Source organism: Sus scrofa, chromosome 12 (genome assembly GCF_054392235.1).
Source record: "Sus scrofa isolate SSC_HxYL_T2T_F1_AM1 chromosome 12, Sscrofa_HxYL_maternal_Yorkshire_Landrace_v2.0, whole genome shotgun sequence".
NCBI lineage: Eukaryota > Metazoa > Chordata > Mammalia > Artiodactyla > Suidae > Sus > Sus scrofa.
In genome coordinates, this window is record NC_139394.1 from 52,307,679 (window position 1) to 52,331,380 (window position 23,702).

The 23,702-nt window shown below is 43.4% G+C and overlaps 2 protein-coding genes across 33 annotated transcripts in view; one reads left to right on the plus strand and one right to left on the minus strand.

The window, feature by feature from the left end:
- Nucleotides 1-13,981, minus strand: part of SMYD4 (SET and MYND domain containing 4) — a 70,857-nt gene extending 56,876 nt beyond the window's left edge. For all 32 annotated transcript variants that reach the window (XR_014821539.1, XR_014821538.1, XR_014821535.1 and 29 more), the window contains exons 1-2: nucleotides 13,705-13,981; nucleotides 12,195-12,347 (exon numbers count right to left, since the gene is read on the minus strand). Coding sequence is in view for 7 of the 32 variants with exons in the window: in XM_021067577.2 (XP_020923236.1) it covers nucleotides 12,195-12,328 (134 nt within the window). In the remaining 25 variants the exon portion in view is untranslated. The remainder of the gene's footprint in view (nucleotides 1-12,194; nucleotides 12,348-13,704) is intronic.
- A 209-nt stretch (nucleotides 13,982-14,190) lies between these two features.
- RPA1 (replication protein A1) overlaps nucleotides 14,191-23,702 on the plus strand; it is a 39,059-nt gene continuing 29,547 nt past the window's right edge. Inside the window, exons 1-4 of the mRNA XM_003131822.5 lie at nucleotides 14,191-14,339; nucleotides 19,633-19,683; nucleotides 20,991-21,069; nucleotides 21,718-21,826. Of these exons, the coding sequence (XP_003131870.1) occupies nucleotides 14,307-14,339; nucleotides 19,633-19,683; nucleotides 20,991-21,069; nucleotides 21,718-21,826 (272 nt within the window). The 5' untranslated portion in view covers nucleotides 14,191-14,306. The remainder of the gene's footprint in view (nucleotides 14,340-19,632; nucleotides 19,684-20,990; nucleotides 21,070-21,717; nucleotides 21,827-23,702) is intronic.

Sequence of the window (23,702 nt, forward strand, 5' to 3'; positions counted from 1 at the left end):
AGTTCAACTTTGGTAAATGTACTGACGTAAATCCTGCATTAACAGGTTAAAGGAGAAAAAGAAAATGATCATTCCTCCCAAAATACATAAAAAAAAAAAAAACCGATAAACTTAAACACTTATTTATGAAAGAATATACGGCAATTTCCTTAAACTGGGAAAGGGTAATACTATAAACCTAGTGCAGTGTCCTAAACGGCTGCTACTATTCAGCACTGCACTAGAGGTCTAACTAATGGTATAATTAAAAAGTAGAAGAAGAGGTATAAATATGGAAAGGAGGAATACTGTCTGCAGATATACTTACTAAAAATTCTAAGTGGACTGGCATAAAAATGATGAAATAATGTGAAAGTACAGTTATGTGGCCTATTATAAGATGATTCCTGTATTAACATACCAATCACCAGACAGAGAATGTAATTGAGGGGAAAAGTCTTATTCACAAGAATAACAAAAATCCTAACAAGTAAGGATAAATCTAAGAGGAAATGTGCAAGACCTATATAAAGAAAATGATAAAACTTTACTTAAGGACATAAAAGAAGCCCTGAACAAGGGGTAAGACATACCCTTAACTTAGATGAGGAAATTTAAAATTGTAAAGATGTCAAGTCTCCCTAAATGAATCTATAAATCCAACACAATCCCAATCAAAAACCCAACGACACTTTTTTTTTTTTTTTTTTTTTTGTCTTTTTGTCTTTTCTAGGGCCGCTCCCACGGCATATGGAGGTTCCCTGGCTAGGGGTCTAATCGGAGCTGTAGCTGCTGGCCTACACCAGAGCCACAGCAACGCGGGATCTGCGACCTACACCACAGCTCACGGCAATGCTGGATCCTTAACCCGCTGACCAAGGCCAGGGATCGAACCCTCAACCTCATGGTTCCTAGTCTGATTCGTTAACCACTGCGCCATGACAGGAACTCCCCGACACTTTTTTTTAATCGAACTTGACAGTCAGTTCTAAAGTTCACATGGGGGAGAATAGCCAAAGATATTCTTGAAAAAGAATAATGACTCTGTGTGTATATGTGTGTGAACTTGGCTTAACAGATAGCAAAGCCACATTTGTACCAGATGTCCCTGCTTTCAAGTGCTCCTTCTCACTACATCTGGTAATTAAATCTCAGGGGGAAACCATTCTTTGTGGCTGAAGTAGGATCGACCCCAATTCCACAACAGGATTGGGTATGTGATATGGGCCTAGCCAGCGAGAGGAACCCACACCTTTGGTTGAATGGTATGCATATGCACGCGATCAAAGTTAGGCTGAACAGAGTCCAACCTAGACTTTTTCTGCCGAAACTTTTGGGAAAGGTGGCCTCTTTTCTTGTGGTTACTAAGCTATCAGGCTGTGCTCACAGCTACCAACAGTTATAACGCCTACCAGGTGGAGAGGGTCTGTCTGACAGACGAGGAGATAAAGAGTCTGATGAGAGCATCTGAGCTCCTGGATACAACCCTGCCTGAAAACAGATCTGCCTTTGCATATTCTCGTTTCATAGCCTATAGATAACCTAATTAGAGCTGGGTTACTGTCACCTAAAACTGAAAGAATTCTGATACTATAAAGTCACAGTAATTAAAACTCTTTGGTTTTGAACAAAAATTTATGGATAAGCGGGAATTTAATTCATAATAAATATGGTATTCTGAAGCACTGGGGAAAGGATGGACTATTCAATAAATGATGTGGGAAATTATCTGGAGAAAAACATAATATTCCCTCACATCATACACAAGAATAAATTCCAGGTGGATTAGAGGGCTAAAACACAAAACTACAAAACATAGGAGAAAATAAGGAATATTTTTATAATTCTGGTGAAGCATAGACTACCCTAAGACATATAACCCATGACAACTATGGCTGTATAAAAGTTAAAACACATGCACACAATCTATATACAGTAGGAGACACCATAAGTAAAATAAGAAAATGATAGACTATGAGAAAAATTAGTAACACACAGAGCAAAGAATTATATAGCCAGATTTATTTATTTATGCATGTATATATGTATGTATGTATTTTTTGTCTTTTGTCTTTTTAGGGCCTCACCCTCAGCATATGGAGGTTCCCAGGCTAGGGGTCTAATTGGAGCTGTAGCTGCCACAGCAACACCAGATCTGAGCCGTGTCTGTGACCTACACCACAGCTCATGGCAATGCCAGATCCTTAACCCACTGAGCAAGGGATCGAACCTGCAACCTCATAGTTCCTAGTCTGATTCGTTTCTGCCACGCCACAATGGGAACTCCTACACAGCCAGATTTATGAAGACCTCTCATAAATTCAAAAGAAAAAGACACCTACTTGAGAAATGGGCAAAGGACACGAATAATTCATAGAATAAATATAAATGGGTTGTAACATCAGAAACGGTGTTTTACTTCACTAGTAATCAGAAAAATGCAAATTAAAACAAGATTGTTTTGTCCTTATAGTTCCCAAAATTAAAGACTGTTGCTTTCTAATGTTTTTTTTTTTTTTTTTTTTTTTTTGTATTATTTTCCCACTGTACAGCAAGGGGGTCAGGTCATCCTTAGATGTATACATTGCAGTTACAATTTTTTCCCCCACCCTTTCTTCTCTTGTGACATGAGTATCTAGACATAGTTCTCAATGCTATTCAGCAGGATCTCCTTATAAATCTATTCTAGGTTGTGTCTGATAAGCCCAAGCTCCCGATCCCTCCCACTCCCTCCCCCTCCCATCAGGCAGCCACAAGTCTCTTCTCCAAGTCCATGATTTTCTTTTCTGAGGAGATGTTCATTTGTGCTGGATATTAGATTCCAGTTATAAGTGATATCATATGGTATTTGTCTTTGTCTTTCTGGCTCATTTCACTCAGTATGAGATTCTCTAGTTCCATCCATGTTGCTGCAAATGGCATTATGTCATCCTTTTTTATGGCTGAGTAGTATTCCATTGTGTATATATACCACATCTTCCGAATCCAATCATCTGTCGATGGACATTTGGATTGTTTCCAGCTTTCTAATGTTAATGAGGATATGTTTATGTTAAACTGGCAAAGCCTTTTTGGAAAACAATTTGGCAGTGTTTTTATTTTTTTTAATTATTATTTTTAAATTTTATGGCTGCACCCATGGCATATGGAAGTTCCTGGACCAGGGACTGAATATGAGCGACAGTTGTGACCTATGCCACACCTATGGCAATACTGGATCTTTTATCCCACGGCGCTGGGCTGGCGATCAAACCAGCATCTCTGCAGCAACCTGAGCCACTGCAGTGGGATTCCTAACCCATTTTCCCATGGCAGGAACGCCAATATTTTTATTTATTTATTTATTTATTTACTGTGGCATACGGAGTTCCCAGGCCAGGGAATTGTATTTATTGTATTTATCTACAAATGTATGAGAATACATAAAAAAGAACTAGAAGGCTCTAATAACTTGTAATTATCTGTGCGAAAGAGAGTGAGAAGGCTGAAGGGGAAACTTTCATGTTTTAATTTATTAAATAGTGTGTTAATCCTTTGAGATGAGAATGTATTTGTATCTTACTAACATTTATAACAAAGAAAAACAACAAGCCAAAGGGGAAAAAAAAAAAGTTTAACCCTAATTGTGCCTAGTATCTGAACCAGCAAAGCTCAATGCCAAATTTGTTATTTCATTCAATCAAAATCTAAGGGCCTCTATGTGCCAGACACCATAATAGTTGTTGGCACAAGGATAAATATGAAAACCTTGAACTTGAAAAGTGTGTGTTTATGTGTACATATAATACTCACGTGTCATACTGAGTACAACCATGTGCCAGTCACTGAACTAAGAGCTTTACCAAACTGTCATTCAATCAATATTTATTGATTACCCATTTTTGGGGGTTTTTTTGGAGGTGCCCATGGCACACAGAAGTTTCTGGGCCAGGAACCCACACCATAGCAGTGACCTGAGCCAGATCTTTTAACCTGCTGCACCAGCAAGGAACTCCATGATTACCTGCTTTTGTTTGTTTGTTTGTTTTGTCTTTTCTTTTTCAGCTGTACCCGTGCCATATGAAAGTTCCTGGGCCAGGAATCAAATTCAAATCCGAAGGCACAGCTGCGACCTATGCTGCAGATGTGGCAACACTGGATCCTTAACTGCTGTGCTGGGCTGGGAATCGAACTGGCAACACCACAGAGACAAGCTGGATCATTAGCCCACTGTGCCACAATGGAACACTTCAGTATCTGTTTTGTTTTTTTTTTTTTGACATTACACTACTCTTGTCTGCAGAAAGACAAACAAATACAGACATGGCCCTTGCCTTCATGGCGTTCATAGTCTAGTAATAAAGCAGACATTAATCAAATGATTACACAAATATAAAAAGGAAAGGTATGCAGAGCTGTTAATGCAAAAAAAAAAAAAAAGATTCCGCTAGGACTCAGGGAAGGCTTTCCCAAGGAAGATATGGCTCATCCTTCAGAATGAGCAGAAGTTAATTAGTTCTCAGGGCATGGGTAGTGTGCATACGAAGAGCATTTCAGGCAAAAGAAATACCCCAAGAAAAGGCCACATGACAAGCAGCAAGCAGCATAACTGTACCAAGAACTAAAAGAAGGCTAATGTCTGAAAGGGGAGTGTGGTGGAAGAGAAGGCCAGAGACAGGCAATGGTCAGACTGCAACGTCTTACTGCCAATATTAAGAATTATAGGAATTCCCTTCGTGGCTCAGCGGTTAACGAACCTGACTAGGATCCATGAGGATGCTGGTTTGATCCCTGAACTTGCTCAGTGGGTTAAGGATCTGGTGTTGCCGTGAGTTGTGGTGTAGGCTGGCAGCTACAGTTCCGACTGGACCCCTAGCCTGGGAACCTCCACATGTGGTGGTTGCAGCCCAAAAAAAAAAAAAGGAGAATTTTAGTCTTTATCGTAAGAGCAAAAGAAACTTCTGAAAGGTTTTAAGTGAGAGCAATATAATCTGATTTGCGTTTTGAAAGATGATTCCTGCTGTGATATAAAAAATAGTTTGGAGGGAGGCAAGGATGGATACGGGAAACAGGAAGCTACTGTAATGGTCCAGCTACCACATGAATCTGGATTAGGGAGATACAGGGAGTGTATTAGTCTTTTGCTGCTACTGTAACAAATTACCACAAAATCAGTGGCTTAAAACAAACAAAAATCTAGTTCCCGTCGTGGTGCAGTGGTTAACGAATCCGACTAGGAACCATGAGGTTGCAGGTTCGGTCCCTGCCCTTGCTCAGTGAGTTAATGATCCGGCGTTGCCATAAGCTGTGGTGTAGGTTGCAGACGCGGCTCGGATCCCGAGTTGCTGTGGCTCTGGCCTAGGCCGGTGGCTATAGCTCCGATTCAACCCCTACCCTGGGAACCTCCATATGCCGCGGGAGCGGCCCAAGAAATAGCAAAAAGACAAAAAACAAAACAAACAAACAAACAAAAAAAAACACAAAAATCTATCATCTTACAGTTTTGAAGGGCAGAAGTCTGGCATGGGTCTCAATGGGCTAAAATCAAGGTGTTGGTAGGGATGAATTGTTTTCTGGAGGCTCCTGGGGAGAATCTATTTCCTTGCCTTTCCCAGTTTCTAGAGGCTGCCTATATTCCTTGGCTTGTGTCTCCCTTTCTCTGTCTTGAAAGCCAGTAATGTTTCATTCCTGACCATTCTTTCATAGTCACATTGATAGGGATGGAGTAGGCACAGGTGGTTGTAGAAGTCCCACGAGGGGATCACAGATAAAGAGGGAAACCTCGGGGATGTCGGGAGACCACTATAAATTCAACAAAGCCATTATAAAGGAGACCACTATAAATTCAACAAAGCCATCAGAACAAGGCAGGCTTGCTTAACTAGTGGAGGTGTGAGAATTGCCTCAGGTGATTGGGTGGGGATGGGATGAGGCCTACATTCAGATTCGGACCAAGGGCAAGAGTGTGAAGACTGCCCTTCAGCTGATTTGAATACACACCTTACCGGATACTAAGGAGGAGTTACTATTCCCAGAAAGGAAGAGGCAGGCCTTTCCAACTCCCACGCCTGTTGGACGGTAAAACCGTGGCCCACCAGGTCCTTAGGGCAGAGGTTCCTTGCTTGTCTGCCTGCATCTCTCCTAGCATCCTATCTTAAGAAATCTGTTTCTTGCCTATCACTGTTTCTCGCTGAATTTCTGCTGCACGGAGGCATAAAGAACCTGAACCTCAGTGAGTCCAGACACAGGGTAATTCTAATTTAAAACCATGGGTTCAAGTTCCAATCTGGGTTCTGGCTGGGTTCAGGCCGTTAGTGCTGTCAGCTTCAACATCTCCTTCTGACTCCTCTCTTCTGTCTCCTTTTTTTTTTTTTTTTTGTCTTTTTGCTATTTCTTTGGGCCACTCCCTCGGCATATGGAGGTTCCCAGGCTAGGGGTCCAATCGGAGCTGTAGCCACCGGCCTACGCTAGAGCCACAGCAACTCGGGATCTGAGCCGAGTCTGCAACCTACACCACAGCTCACGGCAACGCCGGATGGTTAACCCACTGAGCAGGGGCAGGGATCGAACCCACAACCTCATGGTTCCTAGTCGGATTCTTTAACCGCTGCGCTACGATGGGAACTCCTGTCTTTTTTTTCTACACCCCCCCCCCCCATTTTTCTGGCTGAGCCTGCAGCACGTGGAAGTGCCCAGGCCAGGGATTGAACCCAAACACTAGCATCGACAACGCCAATACCAACCTGCTGAGCCACAAGGGAACTCCATCCTTTTTTTCTACTTTTAAGGACACTTGTGATTAATCTGGGGTCACCTGGATAATCCAGGCTACTCTCCCTATCTTAAATTGGCTTATTACCTGCAACCTTAATTTCCCTGTTACCTCATGTTACCTAACATATCCACAAATCTGAAGATTAGGACGTAGCCATGTTTGGGGTATATTTTTCTATCTGTCACATGGGGAAATGCAGGAGTCTGACCTTGACTTGATTATCCATTTCTGTTTTTTTTCTATAGTTATCTTGGAGATTACAAAATGAATCCCAATTCACAATCTATCTTCAGGGAGTATTTTCACCATTTCACAAACACAAGAACCTTACAACAATTTAACTCCATTTACCTATCTTGCCCTTTGAACTACCGTCTTTCTTCTAAATTTTTTTTTCTTTTTCTTTTTATGGCCACAACTGCAGCATTTGGAAGTTCCCAGGCTAGGGATGGAACTGTAGCTATAGCTGCCGGCCTACACCACAGCCACACTGGATCCCAGCTGCATCTGTAACCTACGCCACAGCGTGCAGCAATGCCAGATCCTTAACCCACTGAGGGGAGGCCAGGGATCAAACTCAAATCCTCATGGACACTATGTTAGGTTCTAAACCTACTAAGCCACAACAGGAACGCCTTACTTCTAAACATTTTAAACCCCATAAGACATGATTAATATCATTGTTTCAAACAATTAATTTAAAAATATTGACCCACATATGTACATTTTCTGGTATTTTTCATTCCTTCCTGCAATTACATTCTTTCATTTGGGATGATTTTTCTTTAACCTGAAGAACTTACTTCAGGATTTCTTACAGCTCTGATGTGCTCAGATTTTATTTTTGTCTGAGGATACCTTTATTTTTGTATACCGCTAGGCCACCAGGGAACTCCCCAAAAGGGCTCTTTATTTCCTTCCATCTTGCTCTTCCTAAAGTCTACCCTCAACACCATGGTCAAAGCAATTCTTTAAAACAGTAATCAGCAGGAGTTCCCATAGTGGTGCAGCAGAAACAAATCTGACTAGAAACCATGAGGTTGTGGGTTTGACCCCTGGCACAACTCAGTGGGTTAAGGATCCAGGTTGCTGTGAGCTGTGGTGTAGGCAGCAGACTTGGCTCATATCTGGTGTTGCTGTGGTGTAGGCTGGCAGCTGTAGCTCTGATTGGACCCCTAGCCTGGGAACTTCCACATACGGCCCTAAAAAGCAAAAAAGAAAAAACCAAAAAACCCTCAGTAATCAGCAAACTTTCCACAGAAAGCCCAAGAGTAAATATTTAGCCTATGTGAGCCAAGAGGTAAAGTTGAGGCTATTACGTAGGTACTTAACAAAAAAAAGATGCCTGTGAAAACGTCTTATTGGAATTCCTACTGTGGCTCGGTGGGTTAACAATCTGACTGCAGCAGCTCAGGTTGCTGTGGAGGTGCAGGCTTGATCCCTGGCCAAGTGCAGTGAGTTAAAGGATCTGGTGTCGCCGAAGCTGCAGCTCATATTCAGTCCCTGGCCCGGGAACTTCCATATGCCATGGGTGTGGCCATAAAAAGAGAAGAGAAAAAAAAAAAAAAAAAAAAAAAACCAAACCCACTTTTACTGACAACATTCAAAATATAGTAATAACAATTGAGCATAATTTTTTTGTGCTAATGAGAAAAATGAATTTTCAAAAAATGGATATAGTTTTGCTTAATTGGAGTTCAAAGCCAATGTTTCCTATCATCAAATCTACTGCAAATGCTTATCTGTAAAAACCATTCTTAGCTGATGGCCACACAAAACAGGCAATGGGTGGATTTACCCAGGAGGTTGCTGTTTGCTGACACCTGCTTTAAGATACCATCAGATCACATCACTCTAATCTCAAAACCCTATAAATTAATTTTCTGTTGATGTGTAACAATGACCACAAATCCAGCAGGTTGAAACACTATCCATTTATTAGCCCCACAGTTCTGTAGATCAGAAGTCTAGGTGGGCCTGCCTGGGCTCTCTGCTTAGGGTCTCTGACACGGAGGATCTGGGAAAGAATCTGCACCTAAACTCATTCAGGATGTTGGCAGAAGGCAGTTCCTTGCAATTGAAGGTCTGAGGTCTCTGTTTCCTTGCTGACTGTCAGCCAGGAAGCACTCTCAGCTTCTAGCGGCTGCCGGCATCCCTTGTCATGTGTCACGTGGCTCCATCTTCAAAGTCAGCCAAAGTGCATTCAAATCTCACGCTTTTGAATCTCTCTGATTTCCCTTTCTGCTACCAGCTGGGAAAAACTCTACGCTTTTAAAGGTCTCTATGCTTTTAAAGGTTACGCCCACCCAGTAATCCTATCCCAAAGTCAGCTGGCTTGGAACCTGCATTACAGAAGTCAAATCCCGCCCCAGCAGTGCTTAGGTTAATGTTAGGTTAAATAACCAGGGAACAAGAATGCTGGGGGGCATCTTTAGAATTCTGCCTACCAGACCCCGCAATAACTTCCCACTCAGAGTAAAAAGATAAGGCGCTAAAAAAGGGTCAACTGTGATCTGTGCCACCTGCTTCTCCCCAGTTCCCAGGCACGTCCCATCGCTTCTCTGATGTTATTTCCTACTACTTTTCCTGTGGCTTACGCTGTTCATCCACCACTAGCTGTTCATCCAACCTGCTGTTATTTAAACATGCCAAACACTCCCCTCATCTAGCATCTCTGCCCAGAACACTCTTCTCTCGGATATCTACTTTAACTCCGCTATCTCCAAGATTTTGCTCCACTTTCACCCTCTCCATGAGGCCTGACTATTTAATACTACAACCTGACATATGGATGGCCAGTAGGCACATGAAAAAAATGCTCAACATCGGAGTTCCCGTCGTGGCGCAGTGGTTAACGAATCCGACTAGGAACCATGAAGCTGCGGGTTCAATCCCTGGCCTTGCTCAGTGGGTTAAGGATCCAGCGTTTGCCATGAGCTGTGGTGTAGGTCACAGATGCGGCTTGGATCTGGCGTGGCTGTGGCTGTGGCATAGGCTGGCAGCTACAGCTCTGATTTGACCCCTAGCCTGGGAACCTCCATATGCCTCGGGAGCGGCCCTAGAAAAGGCAAAAAGCCAAAAAAAAAAAAAAAAAAAGCTCAACATCACTAATTATTAGAGACATGCAACTCAACACTACAATGAGGTACCACCTCACACCAGTCAGAACAGCCAAATGCTGGAGAAGGTGTGGAGAAAAGGGAACCCTCCTTCACTGTTGGAACGTAAATTGGTACAACCATTATGGAAAACAGTATGGAGGTTTCTCAGAAAACTAAATATAGAACTACCATATGATCCAGTAATCCCACTTCTGGGCATATAACCAGACAAAACTACAATTCAAAAAGATACATGCGCCCCTATGTGCATAGCAGCACTACTCACAATAGCCAAGACATAAAAGCAACCTAAATGTCCATCAACAGATAATGGATTAAGAAGATGTGGAACTGGGAGTTCCCGTTGTGGCACAGTGGTTAACGAATCCGACTAGGAACCATGAGGTTGCGGGTTCGGTCCCTGCCCTTGCTCAGTGGGTTAACAGTCCGGCGTTGCCGTGAGCTGTGGTGTAGGTTGCAGACATGGCTCAGATCCCGTGTTGCTGTGGCTCTGGTGTAGGCCAGTGGCTACAGCTCCGATTCGACCCCTAGCCTGGGAAATTCCATATGCCATAAGAAAGAACAAAATAATGCAATCTGCATGAACATGGATGCAACTACAGAGTCTCATCCTAAGTGAAGTCAGAAAGAGAAAGACAAACACCACATATCACCTACATGTGTTATCTGAAATAGGGTGTTGGGAGTTCCTGTCGTGGCACAGTGGTTAACGAATCCAACTAAGAACCACGAGGTTTCGGGTTCGATCCCTGGCCTTGCTCAGTGGGTTAAGGATCCGGCACTGCCGTGACGTGTGGTGCAGGTTGCAGGCGTGGCTCAGATCCCACGTTGCTGTGGCTCTGGTGTAGGCTGGCGGCTGTAGCTCTGATTAGACCCCTAGCCTGGGAACCTCCATATGCCCTGGGTGTGGCCCTAAAAAGTTGAAAAAAAAATAAAAAGGTGCAAATGAACCAATCTACAAAACAGAAACAGACTCATGAACATACAGAACAGACTTGTGGTTGCCAAGGAGGGGGCAGGAGGGGGATGGACTGGGAGTTTGGAGTTAGATGAAACCTATTACATTTAGAATAAGCAATGAGATCCTACTGTATACCACAGGGAACTATATCCAGTCTCTTGGGATAGACCACGATGGAAGATAATATAAGAAAGGGAATGTATATACATGTATGACTGGGTTACTTCGCTATACAGCAGAAATTGGCACAACATTGTAAATCAACTATGCTTTAATACAAAACTTTTAAAAGTAAAAAAAAGAATATATTACTCTATCAAGAAGACCCATAATTGGTAAAATAATAAATCATGAGAATATACAAAAAAATACAACCTGCACTCTTGCTCCTAGCTCTATTTTCCCCCACCCTGTTCAGTTTTTCCTTTTTTGTCTATTGTACTTATCACCTTTAATACGATATATACTTATGTTTATTGTCTGTCCCTCCTTGCTAGAATTAAGCTCTTCGAAAGTAAGGGCCTTTATCTATTTTCTTTTTAGCAATGTACTTTTTGTTTACTAAGTACCTAGGACAGTGGCTGGCACAAAATAAGTGTTCAGTAAAAATTCACTGAAGTTTTGGGAAGCTCCTGTTTCAGGTTTTTTGTTTTTTTTTTTTTTTTTTTTAATATATACACATATGTACTAGGTTGTAATGTAAAACATATTCCTTACTGAAAGTGCGATCACGAGGTTTTGAAAACTGGGTGTTCCCATTGTGGCTCAGCAGGTTAAGAACCCAACATAGTGTCCATAAGGATGTGGGTTTGATCCCTGGCCTCTCGCTAGGTTAAGGATCTGGCATTGCCACAAGCTGCAGTGTAGGTCGCAGATGTGGCTTGGATCTGGCAGCTGCAGCTCTGATTTGACCTCTAGCCTGGGAATTTCCATGTGCCACAGATGCAGCCCTAAAAAGACAAAAAATGAAATAAAAAATTTAAAAAAGGTGTTTGAAAACTACTGTGGTTCGACTATATGGCCTCTAAGATTCTTTCCACACATGGGCACTTATGAATTCTATGTGCAGTTGTAATTCTCCACTATATCCTTTGAGATATGGCACAGTTGAAAGCCTAGAGAGGACAGCAAGGCACTGATTACTGAAATAGTATTGACACTGAAAAACCTAAATAGCATCCCTATCTGTTCTATACTAGAAGATTAGAAAAAAAAAAAAAAAAAAAACTGTGGAAATAGCACAAACTGTTGAATGCCCCAAAATATAAAAATCTGAACTTAATCCTTCCATCAAAAAGAGATATAACTTGAGAGCAAATGACAAAAGAGAACATTTTCCAGATCAAAATTTCCCTGGTTAAGGCTTCCATTTACTTACTGAAGAAGCAAAGATGAGTGGAGAAAGATATCGCTCAGGGCCTCTGCTGTAGAAATTGTGACCTGAATGGACTTGGGGAGCAAAGACCACTTCTGAAGTATGTATGATTTCCACTCATCCACCGGCAGATCCATGCTACTTAAGATCTATAAACTAAACAAGAAAATAAGAAACTCAGGTTTCTACAAATGTACAACTCTAGAAAATCAAGATTCCATTCAAGTAAGTGTGAAGCTACAAAATCAATTCTTGTGGTCTTTCCCTATCGTTGTTTACATGCCAAGAAAGGATCTATAGACTCTTGAACCAATTCACTCCACATTCCTTCATTCAAAAATGTTTATCGAAAGCTGACTCTGGGAGCTCTCGTCACGGCTCAGTGGTAACGAACCTGACTAGTATCCATGAGGATGCAGGTTCGATCCCTGGCCTTATTCAGTGGATTAAGGATCCAGTGTTGCTGTGGCTGTGGTGTAGGCTGGCGCTACAGCTCTGATTTGACCCCTGGCCTGGGAACGTCCATATGCCTCTGGTGCAGCTGTGAAGAAGAAAAAAAAAAAAAGGTCCTGGGTAAAGTGAGAAAAAAAATCTGCCATGTCTCAGTTTTCTGACTTGACCATCAAGGGTAGATGGAGGTCTAAGAGGTCAGGGATGGTGACTACTACGATTAATCATTGTATAACCATCGCCTAGCCTGATGCCTGGAACAAAGTCAGCTTTCTTTTTCTTTTCTTTTTGTTTTGTAGGGCTGCGCCTGAGGCACATGGAAGTTTCCAGGTTAAGGCTCCAACTGGAGCTGTAACTGCTGGCCTACACCACAGCCACAGCAACGGAGTCTGCAACCTACACTGCAGCTGAGTGGGCCAGGGATCAAACCCCTTTCCTCATGGATACTAGTTGGGTCGTTACCACTGAGCCATCACGGGAACTCCTCCCCAGCAGCTATTAAGTTAGCAAATAACTTATCTTTTACACAGTTCGGTTTTTCCTTTTCAGTCTCCAGGTCACTCATTTAGTTCAAGCCCTCACCATTTCCTGCCTGGCATTCTTTCCAGAGTGTCATAACCAATCTCCATGCCCTTAGAACGCCCATTCCCCATTCCAAATTCAACCCATCGTCCACAATGAGACAGATAACAGTCCTCCACCTTAAATGCATCAAAACTTTCTTAGGAGACCCCAGTATAAACCCTTCATTACCTGACGCTAGGCTTCCTTCATAATGCTCAAGTCTCACTTCCTCTGTACCCTACTGTCCTAGCTACTCAAAGCTGCCCCCAGCTTATCACGCTGTTCATCTCGCTAATTTTTGCCAAGGCTATATTTATTCTTCCAGGAGCATCCCTAACCACACTTGAAGTCCACCTGGCAAGTTTCCACACACCCTTCAAAACCCAGTTCAAATGGTGCCTCCTTTGGGAAGCTCTCCCTGATTTTCCCACCTGTGCTAGCAGCCTACTCTGTCTCTCCTGGGGCTCAAACCACTCTACCTTGAGGTAGGGCTACTCACAGCAGAAAGTTCCTCGAAAGACTGCGCTCTCCTCTGAGGATAGGGACCAGGTCTTATTTACCCGGAGAAACCTCCACTGTGCCAAGCCCAGGGTCTGGCGCCTGCGGGAGCTGAGCGGGAGCTGAGCGCTGGGTTGCTGAAGGAGTCAGGTCATTGCTTTAACTACTAACAGCAGAGGTATTTGGGAAGAGCGCTACCACTGCCCTGGGCTACCAGTCTTTGTCCGCCGGGTAAGGGCCGTGTGGGGTACGCTTCCGAGAGCCCACTGGGAAAGCTCCTGAAACGCGTCTCTCTCGCGCCTTTCGCTCGCTACTCCTGCGTCACGCTTCGCGCGCCCGGAGGCTCCGCGGCCCGCGCCAAGGCCCCACCATCCAGCGACTAGGCCCGGGACCCGGGCTCTGGTGGGTCACGTGGGCTGCCCGCCGCGCCTCAGCCAATGCGGTGGCTGCTCGGCCCTTAGACCCGCCCCCGTGCCGTGCGCATGTTAGGAGGCGGAAGCAGTGCTAGCAGCAACTCAGGCCAATCGCTTTGGAGCGCGCGGGGCCGGGAGTGAAGCCAGGGCTGCGGGAGAACCGGAGCGCGGGAGTTGGCGTGGCGGAACCATGGTGGGCCACCTGAGCGAGGGGGCCATTGCGGTGAGAAGATGCTGGCGGGCCGGGGTGGCTGTGGGCCCTGGGGCTGTGCGGGGTAGAGAAGCGGGAGAGAACCCGGGAGGAGGAGGTAGCGGGGGGCCGGGGAGGAACCGCCGGGGGACCCCCAGTAATCATCACGCTGCAAAGGATTTTCTCCATCGTCGTCTTTTAAACACGCTCATATGTTTCCTGCTTAAGGAAGCAAAACAAAATAAACTCTTGATTTTCACCCATCTCCTCCCTGGCCACTCTGTCTCCTCCCCTCCCCCTATCCGCAGCCAAACTTTTCCAGAGTTGTCTGTTTTCAGTTATTTCATTTCCTTGCCTTCCATTAACTCTTTAACGGACGCCTGTCTCTCCTTTGATCACTATAGAAGTAACCCTGGCTGAAGTTAGCAGTGCCTCCAGGACGTTAAATGCAACAGACAATTTTGAGATTTTAATTTACTCAGGGTTCTCAGCAGCGTTTGTCCACTGAGGGTTGCTTTCTTCTGGTAATACCTTCTTTTGGTTTCTGTGGTTCAGCTTGGCTGGTCTTTCCCTGTCTTATTTCTAGGTCTCAGTAAATTTTGTTGACTTAAGGCTCTGCACAAGGCCCTCTTCTCCCAAGACAATCCAATTACTTTCTGTGTGTCAATTGTTCACAGATTTCTTTGTCCGGAGCCCCCTTTACTCTGAAAGACAAGCCTCTATAATCTGCCTTTGTACCCAATATCGCAAAAACATTTTAAATTCTACTGTGCCAAAGCGAATCCATTATCTCTCTAAATTTGGACCTCTACTGTTTGTTGTCTGAGTGAATGGAACCACTATTCACTAAATTATTTGAGCCAGAAATTGTGGAGTCATTCTTCTGGCAAACTCCATCACCCTGGATGTGCCATCTCTCTCCACACACAAAGTTTGGTGTGTTTTACCTCCATATATATCTGTGTGTGTGTGTGTGTGTGTGTCTGTGTGTTTCTGTCTGTCTTTTTAGGGCTGCACCTGCAGCACATGGAAGTTCCCAGGCTAGGGGTTGCCCCTACCACAGCCACAGCAGTGCAGGATCTGAGCCACGTCTGTGACCTACACCACAGCTAACAGCAACATTGGAGCCTTAACTCACTGAGTGGGGCCGGGGATGGAACCTGAGTCCTTATGGATACTAGTCAGGTTCATTACCACTGAGCTACAATGGGAACTCTGCTCCATGTGTATCTCTTAAATCCATCTACTTTTCTCCATCCACACTGGAACCGTTGTTTCTGGCCTGGCCTGCTCACTTCTCCCCAGCATAACTCTCCATTCCTACCTGTTCTTTCCTACTTTCCAGAGGTTTTTTTTTTGTTTTTTTTTAATTAAAAAATTTTTGTAAAAATTTAAATTCCTGGTATATTTCATACTCTTGCTTTCCACAGGGCCTTTGAACATTTTTTAACCAGTATCTACTGTCTGGGTGGTTCTTCATTCTCCTCTTGCTGGCTAACGTGATCTTCAAGTCTTGGCTCAGTTACTTTCTCAGTGAATCCCTCTTTTTTTTTTTTCTCTCTCTTTTTGCTTTTCCCCGCACCCGTGGCATATGGAGGTTCCCATGCTAGGGGTTCCATGGGAGCTGCAGCCGCCAGCCTATACCATAGCTACAGCAATGCAGGATCCTTAACCCACTGAGCAAGGCCAGGGATTGAACCCGCAACTTCATGGTTCCTAGTCGGATTCATTTCTGCCACGGCATGATGGGAACTCCTTTGGGGTTTTTTTTTTGGCTGTACTGGCAGCATATGGAAGTTCCCAGGCCAAACCAGAGCCACAGTAGTGACAACACCAAATCCTTAACCACTAGGCCACCAGGGAACTCCAAGGAAGAGTATTTTAAGAGCCCTTTTAGGCTTCTCTTTTGATCTTTGTGATACTGTAATATAATAAGAAACATTTGGTCTTTGTCCAGTTTCTGGTACACAGAACTCCTAAAACCCTTGGAATTTCCTGAGTGTTGGGGTAGGAGGAACTTAAGCCCCTTTCAGCCATACCTGAGTTTACCTTAATGAGGTAACTCTTGGTGAACCCCAGGATAGCTTCAGGATGGTGACTGATTGCCAGGAGAACCAACTATGTGATTGAAGGGTTGGAACTTTTTGTTCTACTCCTCATCCCACGGGAGAAAGGCTGGAGATTGAGCCAGCCACCCTTGGCCAGTGTTTCAATCAATCACGCCTACGAAATGGGACCTTCAGAATAATCCCTCAACAGCAAAGTTCAAAGAGCTTCCAGGTTGTTGGACACATCTACCTGCTGGGGGGTGACACACCCTAAACTCCACAGGGACGGGGTCTTCTATCTTGTACCTGTGTATTATTGGTAATGAGTGTGTCTGTCATTTGGAAAATATTGGTTCGTTGCCTTATACAGATCTTCCAGATAGTGACCTGTTTAATTATATCACAAAAATTTGTGCTTATTAACCTCATTACGGATTTGCTCAGAAAAGTCTGTTGGTGTTGGGAAGTTGGTGAATACAAGTTTTCAAAGTCCTGCTTTTCATTAGAAAACTGTTTGTTCGTCAGTCACAAGTATGGTTAATTGTCCCAGTTTGTTTTATTTTTGAGAAAATACCTACTAAATTCTCAAGGCTGAATGACCATATGTTATCACTTGCCCTTTCAAGTAAAAAATGATGTTCCATGAAAAAAAAGGGGGGGGCCAGTTCCACATGCAACTCGAACGTTTGCTCAAGTGCCTTACCTCGTGGCCAGAGCCACACTTAAGTATGCAGCAGAAGTATTTTTTGCATGCTTTCCGCATTGTTAAAGAAAATATTTTAAAAAATTTGTTTTCAAGGATTAAGATAGATTTATTTATTTATTTATTTATTTAGGCCACGCCCATGGCATGTGGCACTTCCCAGGCCCAGGATCAAACCCACACCATAGCAGCGACCCATGCCCCTGCAGTGACAATGCTGGATCCTTTAAGGCACTGCACCACAATAAAACTCCTCAAGGAGTAAGATTTAACATGATAAATAATTTTACTTCGTCATCAAGCTTCATTTTTTTTCATTGAACCGCACCTTCCAGTGCATTCAGGGCAGTGAGCAATAATACAGTGACTACTAATATAGTAACTCTGCTCGGGCACCAGTAGTTTTACCTCCCACTGCTTTGCACCATCCGTGCAAATGTCAACACAGCTGTCCCAGGATGAAGCAGGAGTTTTGAAAGTAATTCAACCCTTTGACTAGTTCAGCATAATCTGTTTGTTGTCAAGCATTCCCATGAAAGAAGGAAAATCTTACCAGATGACCAGTTGGTGCTGTTACCAGATGAATACAAGCAAAGCAGCAAGTCCAGCCACATCTATAGATGCATCCATGTGTAAGACAAAAGAATTTTTCAGGAGAGATAGTAGCTCAAGCACGATGTAGCTTGTTCTTTAATTCAGCAAGCTGCTGTATCATTAGAAAGTAGCACTGCTGTGATTTCTTTTACTGATTTTTTTCATCCAGTAGACAGTCATCAGTGGTAACAATATAAAGTTTTATTAGGAGTTCCCGTTGTGGCGCAGCAGAAACGAACCCGACTAGGAACCATGAGGTGGGTTCGATCCCTGGCCTTGCTCAGTGGGTTAAGGATCTGCCATTGCCATGAGCTGTGGTGTAGGTCACAGACGCGGCTCGGATCTGGCGTTGCTGTGGCTGTGGCGTAGGCAGGCGACTATAGCTCTGATTGGACCCCTAGCCTGGGAACCTCCATAGGTGGCCCTAAAAAGACCAAAAAAATAAATAAAGTTTTATTACTCTTTCAACCAATTTTTCTTTGTATTGAATGAATGAGAGTGACAAGGGCAAAATCTTGTTTATCATAATGAAAATAGTTCTGAGTTTACGTACCTCTGAGAAGGTCTTGGGACCCCAGAGTGCAGTTTGAGAATGGCCTCAAGGTTGTAGCATACACCTCTAACTTATGTCCACCTTCAAATAATTTGGTGATTTTTGACTAGATACTGGACATTACGAGTAATACGTTACTCGGTGCCTAAATGATGTGTATAAAGAACATGAGTTGTTCTGGCAGGCGGTTAGCTGACTTGCAGATCACCTCATCCCTTTGAGACTGTAGTGGGCCTAGAGTAGCTTTTGCTTTGGGGCTGGTTTATTCCCGTTTCTAAATCATGGCCTTTCTGGGATTTCTACTGAATGCACCGGGTGTTGACTGAGTTCTCTCCACTCTGTCTAATTGGAACTCGAACGCATCGTACCCTGGGTGAGCTCCAGTAATTTTTCGGCTTTAGCTGGCCCGTGGCGCCTCTTTCTGTGTATGCATAACTTAGAATTCAGGGAGAAACTCAAGGTAGCCCCTGCGTAGGTTATTGAAGCTCTTTCTTTGTGTAGCTGCCTCCTGTTGGGTACTCTGCATTCAGAAAATCCAGCTACCTCACCTCCCTGAACCCTGACCAGTGCTCAGCAGAACTGCCATGTTTTTCTTGGATTCTGCTACTTGCGCTGTGGTCCAAAAGTGCCTCAGAGCAGAACCCCAGGGTGATTGTAGGACTCGCCTCATTTGTTCTTTCAGGGATCACCGTCTTCTTCTACCTGTTGAAAACAAAGGAGGTCTCTTTGTTTTTGTCCAGTTTTTAGTTTATGGTTGCAAAAACTAGTCTGGTCCCACTTACCTCAACATGGGCAAAAGCAGAGGTCAGATCGCCAGCTAGCTATTTTTTCTGTTGATTACCTTTAAATGATGGCTTTTAAAAAAACAAACCTGATCAATAGTTTTGTCTTTTTTTTTAGAAATTATTTTTATAATTGCTAATAGAGTCGTGGGATTTAAAATTTAAAAAGTATAGAAGAGTACAAGGTCTGCCTCTCTCACACTTCCTTCACTCAGTTCCTGTCACAAAAGGCAGCCAGTGTTACATAAACTTTTCTTTTTTTTTTTTCCCTCGGCCTGTGCTTGTGGAATGTGGAAGTTCCTGGATCAAGGATCAGACCTACGCCACAGCAGCAACCCGGGCAGCTGCAGAGACAATGTCAGATCCTTAACTCACTGCGCCGCAAGAGAACTCCTTTTAAGGCTGCATAATGTTCTGTTTTAAAGATTTGCATATTTATTTGTATAGTTCCCTATTAATGGGCACTATAGGGAAATAAATGAAAATATGAATATGAATAATGGGTCCTTATCTGATGCCAGTATTTTAGATGTGCTAAGTGTATCCTTGTTGGAAAGTATGTGTCCCACTTTTAGGATTTTATGATGTCAAATGTTTATCATGCTTTGAGTACGTATCTCACAAGAATCTGTTTTGACTTTTTCAGGCCATAATGCAACAGGGAGATACATCCATAAAACCCATCCTCCAAGTCATTGTGAGTACCTACGTATTTTTCACATCAAACTTTTCTATTTCGGTCTTTTTAGGGCCACACCTGGGGCATATGAAAGTTCCTAGGCTAAGGGTCGAACTGGAGCTGCAGCCAACAGCCTATGCCACAGCCACAGCAACTCAGGATCCAAGCTGCATCTGTGACTTACACCACAGCTCACGGCAACGCCGGATTCGTAACCCACTGAGTGAGGCCAGGGACTGAACCTGCATCCTCATGGATACTAGTTGGGTTCATTACTGCTGAGCCGCAGTGGGAACTCCCACATCAAATGTTTTTCAAACTTGTATATAACTATAAATGACATTTGAGAGAGGTCATACAGATCTGTCCACTTTGGGAAATTCTCTCCATCATCACAAAAACATCCAGTCCATGTTGTAAACTCAGAGAGGACCCAGACTTTCTTTTTAATGTTAGTTAGCCAGAGTTTGACCTTTGGAGGTTCAGACTGGAGGGCTTTGCCTGTTGTTTCCACCACCGATGGGTGCTGTGGGGCTCCCCATCATTTCTACTGCCTCCTTGGGTGTCCTTCTGCCCTGGGGTTTCTCTGGCTCAAGTCTGCCTTACATGCAACCTCCGGAGAGATCCACCCACAAGGAACTCGTCTGCTTAAAATTGTTCATTTATGCTGTCATTCATTTAAGGAGCTCTCAAATTTTAGTGAGAATTTGAAAAATCAGTAGAAGCAGAATCCAGGATCATACTTGCAGGTTCCGAGTCAGCAGGGCCGATGGTCTGTCTCCCTGTTATTCCCCAAGTCACTGCCAGTCATCTGAAGGCTCTGTTTTCATATTTCATCTCCTTCAGGAAGCTGCCTCTGATTTCCTTCAAGTTAGGCTATGTGTCTTGGCTCTGCCTGTGTAGCATTATTAGGTACACAGCTCTGCCTCCCTAGAGCACTGCGATTACAAGCCTCTTCAGGGCAAGTGTTTCCCCCCCCCATTCTGTATTTTTGGCGTGTTCCCTCCACGTTCCTTGCATACATTATGTGCCTTGTGTGTTTTTTAAAAATTGATTTTCAGTCAGATTTGTGTCAGGGGAGAGAGAATACAACAATATTGGCAACTTATTCTCGTCTCTGCTGCGTTTAACAGTGTTCTTGGAGAAGAGGTTGGTGGGAGAATCATCACGTCCAATTTTCTTTCCCTTGGATTTAGGTGTCAAGAGAATGGGCAAGCAGTTCAGTTTTTGTTGCGCTAATGGCAAACCCACTCTCCTGCCGCTTAGGTTTACTCGTCCCTGGGGACTGGGCAGGCAGCCTGGCTAATGCGTGTTTTCTCTCCTAGAACATCCGTCCCATTACCACAGGGAACAATCCACCCCGTTATCGACTGCTTATGAGTGATGGATTGAATACGCTGTCCTGTACGTATAATGCGTAAATCTGGGAATTTGTATGTAAATAATATAAGCACACCCAACACTTAGATTGCCGTAATTAGAGCATTCCAGAAGTCTGCACTTGCTTGGCTCTGCCTTCACACAGGCAGAATTGCGGCTGGCAGAGAGCGTTCGAGCAATAGACTGGGTCCAGTGGAAAGCTGCCACTTGGCTTAATTAATTTTCTCTAACTGGTGCTCTGTGTTTTCTTTGATTAATTTCCCTCAGGACGATATTGACATTTAGTGAATATGATGGGTTAGCTGTCCTATACTTGTCTTTCTGGGGTTTTATTTGTATGTTGGAAGCTTTACAGGGAGAAAGAAAATTTGCAGAATATATGCTTGCTCTCTCTAGTCACAAGGTGAAGAACCTAGAAAAAAGATGAGGCTTCGTCATGCAACCTGAATGCTGGAAAAGGTGATTTGGGGCACTTTAGGAAATAACTGAATTTCAGAGTAGTAGCAGATGTTTAATGCGCAGGAAATGGATGCCCTTTTTCATGTGCAGAATCTGGGGGTTTAATTTCAGGAACATGTTTCAGGCATTGTTTTTCTTTGCTGGTACAGGTGTCACCAGCTTTTGTCACAACGGAAATGTTTTCGCGACTAAAGTAATCTCTGTGCTTTGCAGCTTTCATGTTGGCGACACAGCTGAATCCTCTTGTTGAGGAAGAACGATTGTCTAGCAACTGTATTTGCCAGATTAACCGATTTATTGTGAACACCTTGAAAGATGGAAGGTATGTGGTAGGTTTTTTTCCTGCCGCGTTGTTAAAATGGGGACCAATTTGTGAACAGAGAGGTTCATTCAATGCCCAAATTCGATTAGGAATCAAAAAGGCAGTGGTGGGCTTTAGCTAAGAATTTTTAGCTATTGAATTAGGAACTCAGGCTACCAACAACCAGGCACGCCTCAAGAGGAAAGAAATGGAACCAACCTGGGCAGAAAACTAAAGCCGAATGCGGAACTCTTATTTCTAGTCTCTTCAGCAGCACTGGTTTTAGATTCTCTCTTAAAGTACCTTTTGATAAAAAGAGGTCACTTATTAGAGCAAAAAGAGATAATGATGTAACACTGCCCCTTTTTTGCAGTCCTGAATCTTTCATAGCAAAGGCTTTCTTCGGCCAGTAGAGAGTATGCTGAGTACCTACAAGAGGCTACATGTTAGAGATACAGGGGTGACGAGAACTGTTAATCACACCTGAGCAGCCACTGCTGAAATATGACATTCTTTGTTGGGGAGAGGCTTTACTTTTCACTTTTTCCCCTCGAGCTTTTGATTGAGTTATGAAACACAACCCAAACAGGTGAGCAGCCAGTGCGGCCAGCACGCCCATCTTCATGAGGGTATCGATGTATGTTACGTTAGATGTACATTCACTTTTTCTGCTTGTATTTGTTTGATGTATCATTGTTCTTTTGAAACTTTTAACCTCGCTGTTGTTCATCTTGGATGTTTTTTATAAACAGCGTTGAGTTTTAGAACTCCATCTGAGATTTAGTGGGTGAGTTTATTCTGCTTTATTTATTACGGATCTCCCCCACCCCACCCCCCGCCCCAATTTTTTGGTCTTGCCATAGTCTCGCTATACTTTCATTGTCTTTTCCTCCTTTGATTGATTGCATTGCCTTAATTCTTTTTTCCTCTACTCTTTTAAAAGTTGCATGTTCTATGTGTTTTCTTTGTGATTACTCTCAACATTTAAAAAAAAAAAATCCATATTGGAATTAACAAAATTACAAAAATAGTATTTTTACCATCCTCCCAAATAAAGCAAAGGCCTTAACAGGGTCTGTGCTCAGTATTTTCCTTCAGTTTTGTTTTTACTCCCCCCAATTAGCACCTTCTCTTATATAGTCTGTGCTCATTTAGATTTACTCATTGTTTATTCGCTCACTTTTGCCTCTTTGATCACCGGCCTTCCTTTTCAGTTCATTTTCTTTCACGTGAGTTCCAGTTTCTGCTTATGTGGTGGATACCTTTGCTCTTCATAGATGTCTTCGGTTTGCTCTCTTTTCTAGTGTATGCGCTGGATTAATTTAAGATTGTCCAACATATTGTATTGTTCGGTTTTTAGCTTCCTCTGTTCTGTTCCTTGGGTTTTTATTTATTTATTTATTTATTTTGTCTTTTTGTCTTTTTTTGTTGTTGTTGTTGCTGCTATTTCTTGGGCCGCTCCCTCGGCATATGGAGGTTCCCAGGCTAGGGGTTGAATCGGAGCTGTAGCCACCAGCCTACGCCAGAGCCACAGCAACGCGGGATCTGAGCCGCGTCTGCAACCTACACCACAGCTCACTGCGACGCCGGATCCTTAACCCACTGAGCAAGGGCAGGGACTGAACCCGCAACCTCATGGTTCCTAGTCGGATTCGTTAACCACTGCGCCACGACGGGAACTCCCTGTTCCTTGGGTTTTTATAGTTTAAGGATTAGATGTGTAATGATACTGCTTTTCTTCTCTTTTTTCCTTAATGTCTCAAGCTCCCTTTTCTTCTCAATCTCATTTCATTTCATCTTTTGACTTTTATTGAATTCTTAGTCTTATTTGGCAAGCTGTGATTGGGACGTATTCCCTTTCTTGGCTAATGCTTTCTTCTAGATTGGATTCTTAATT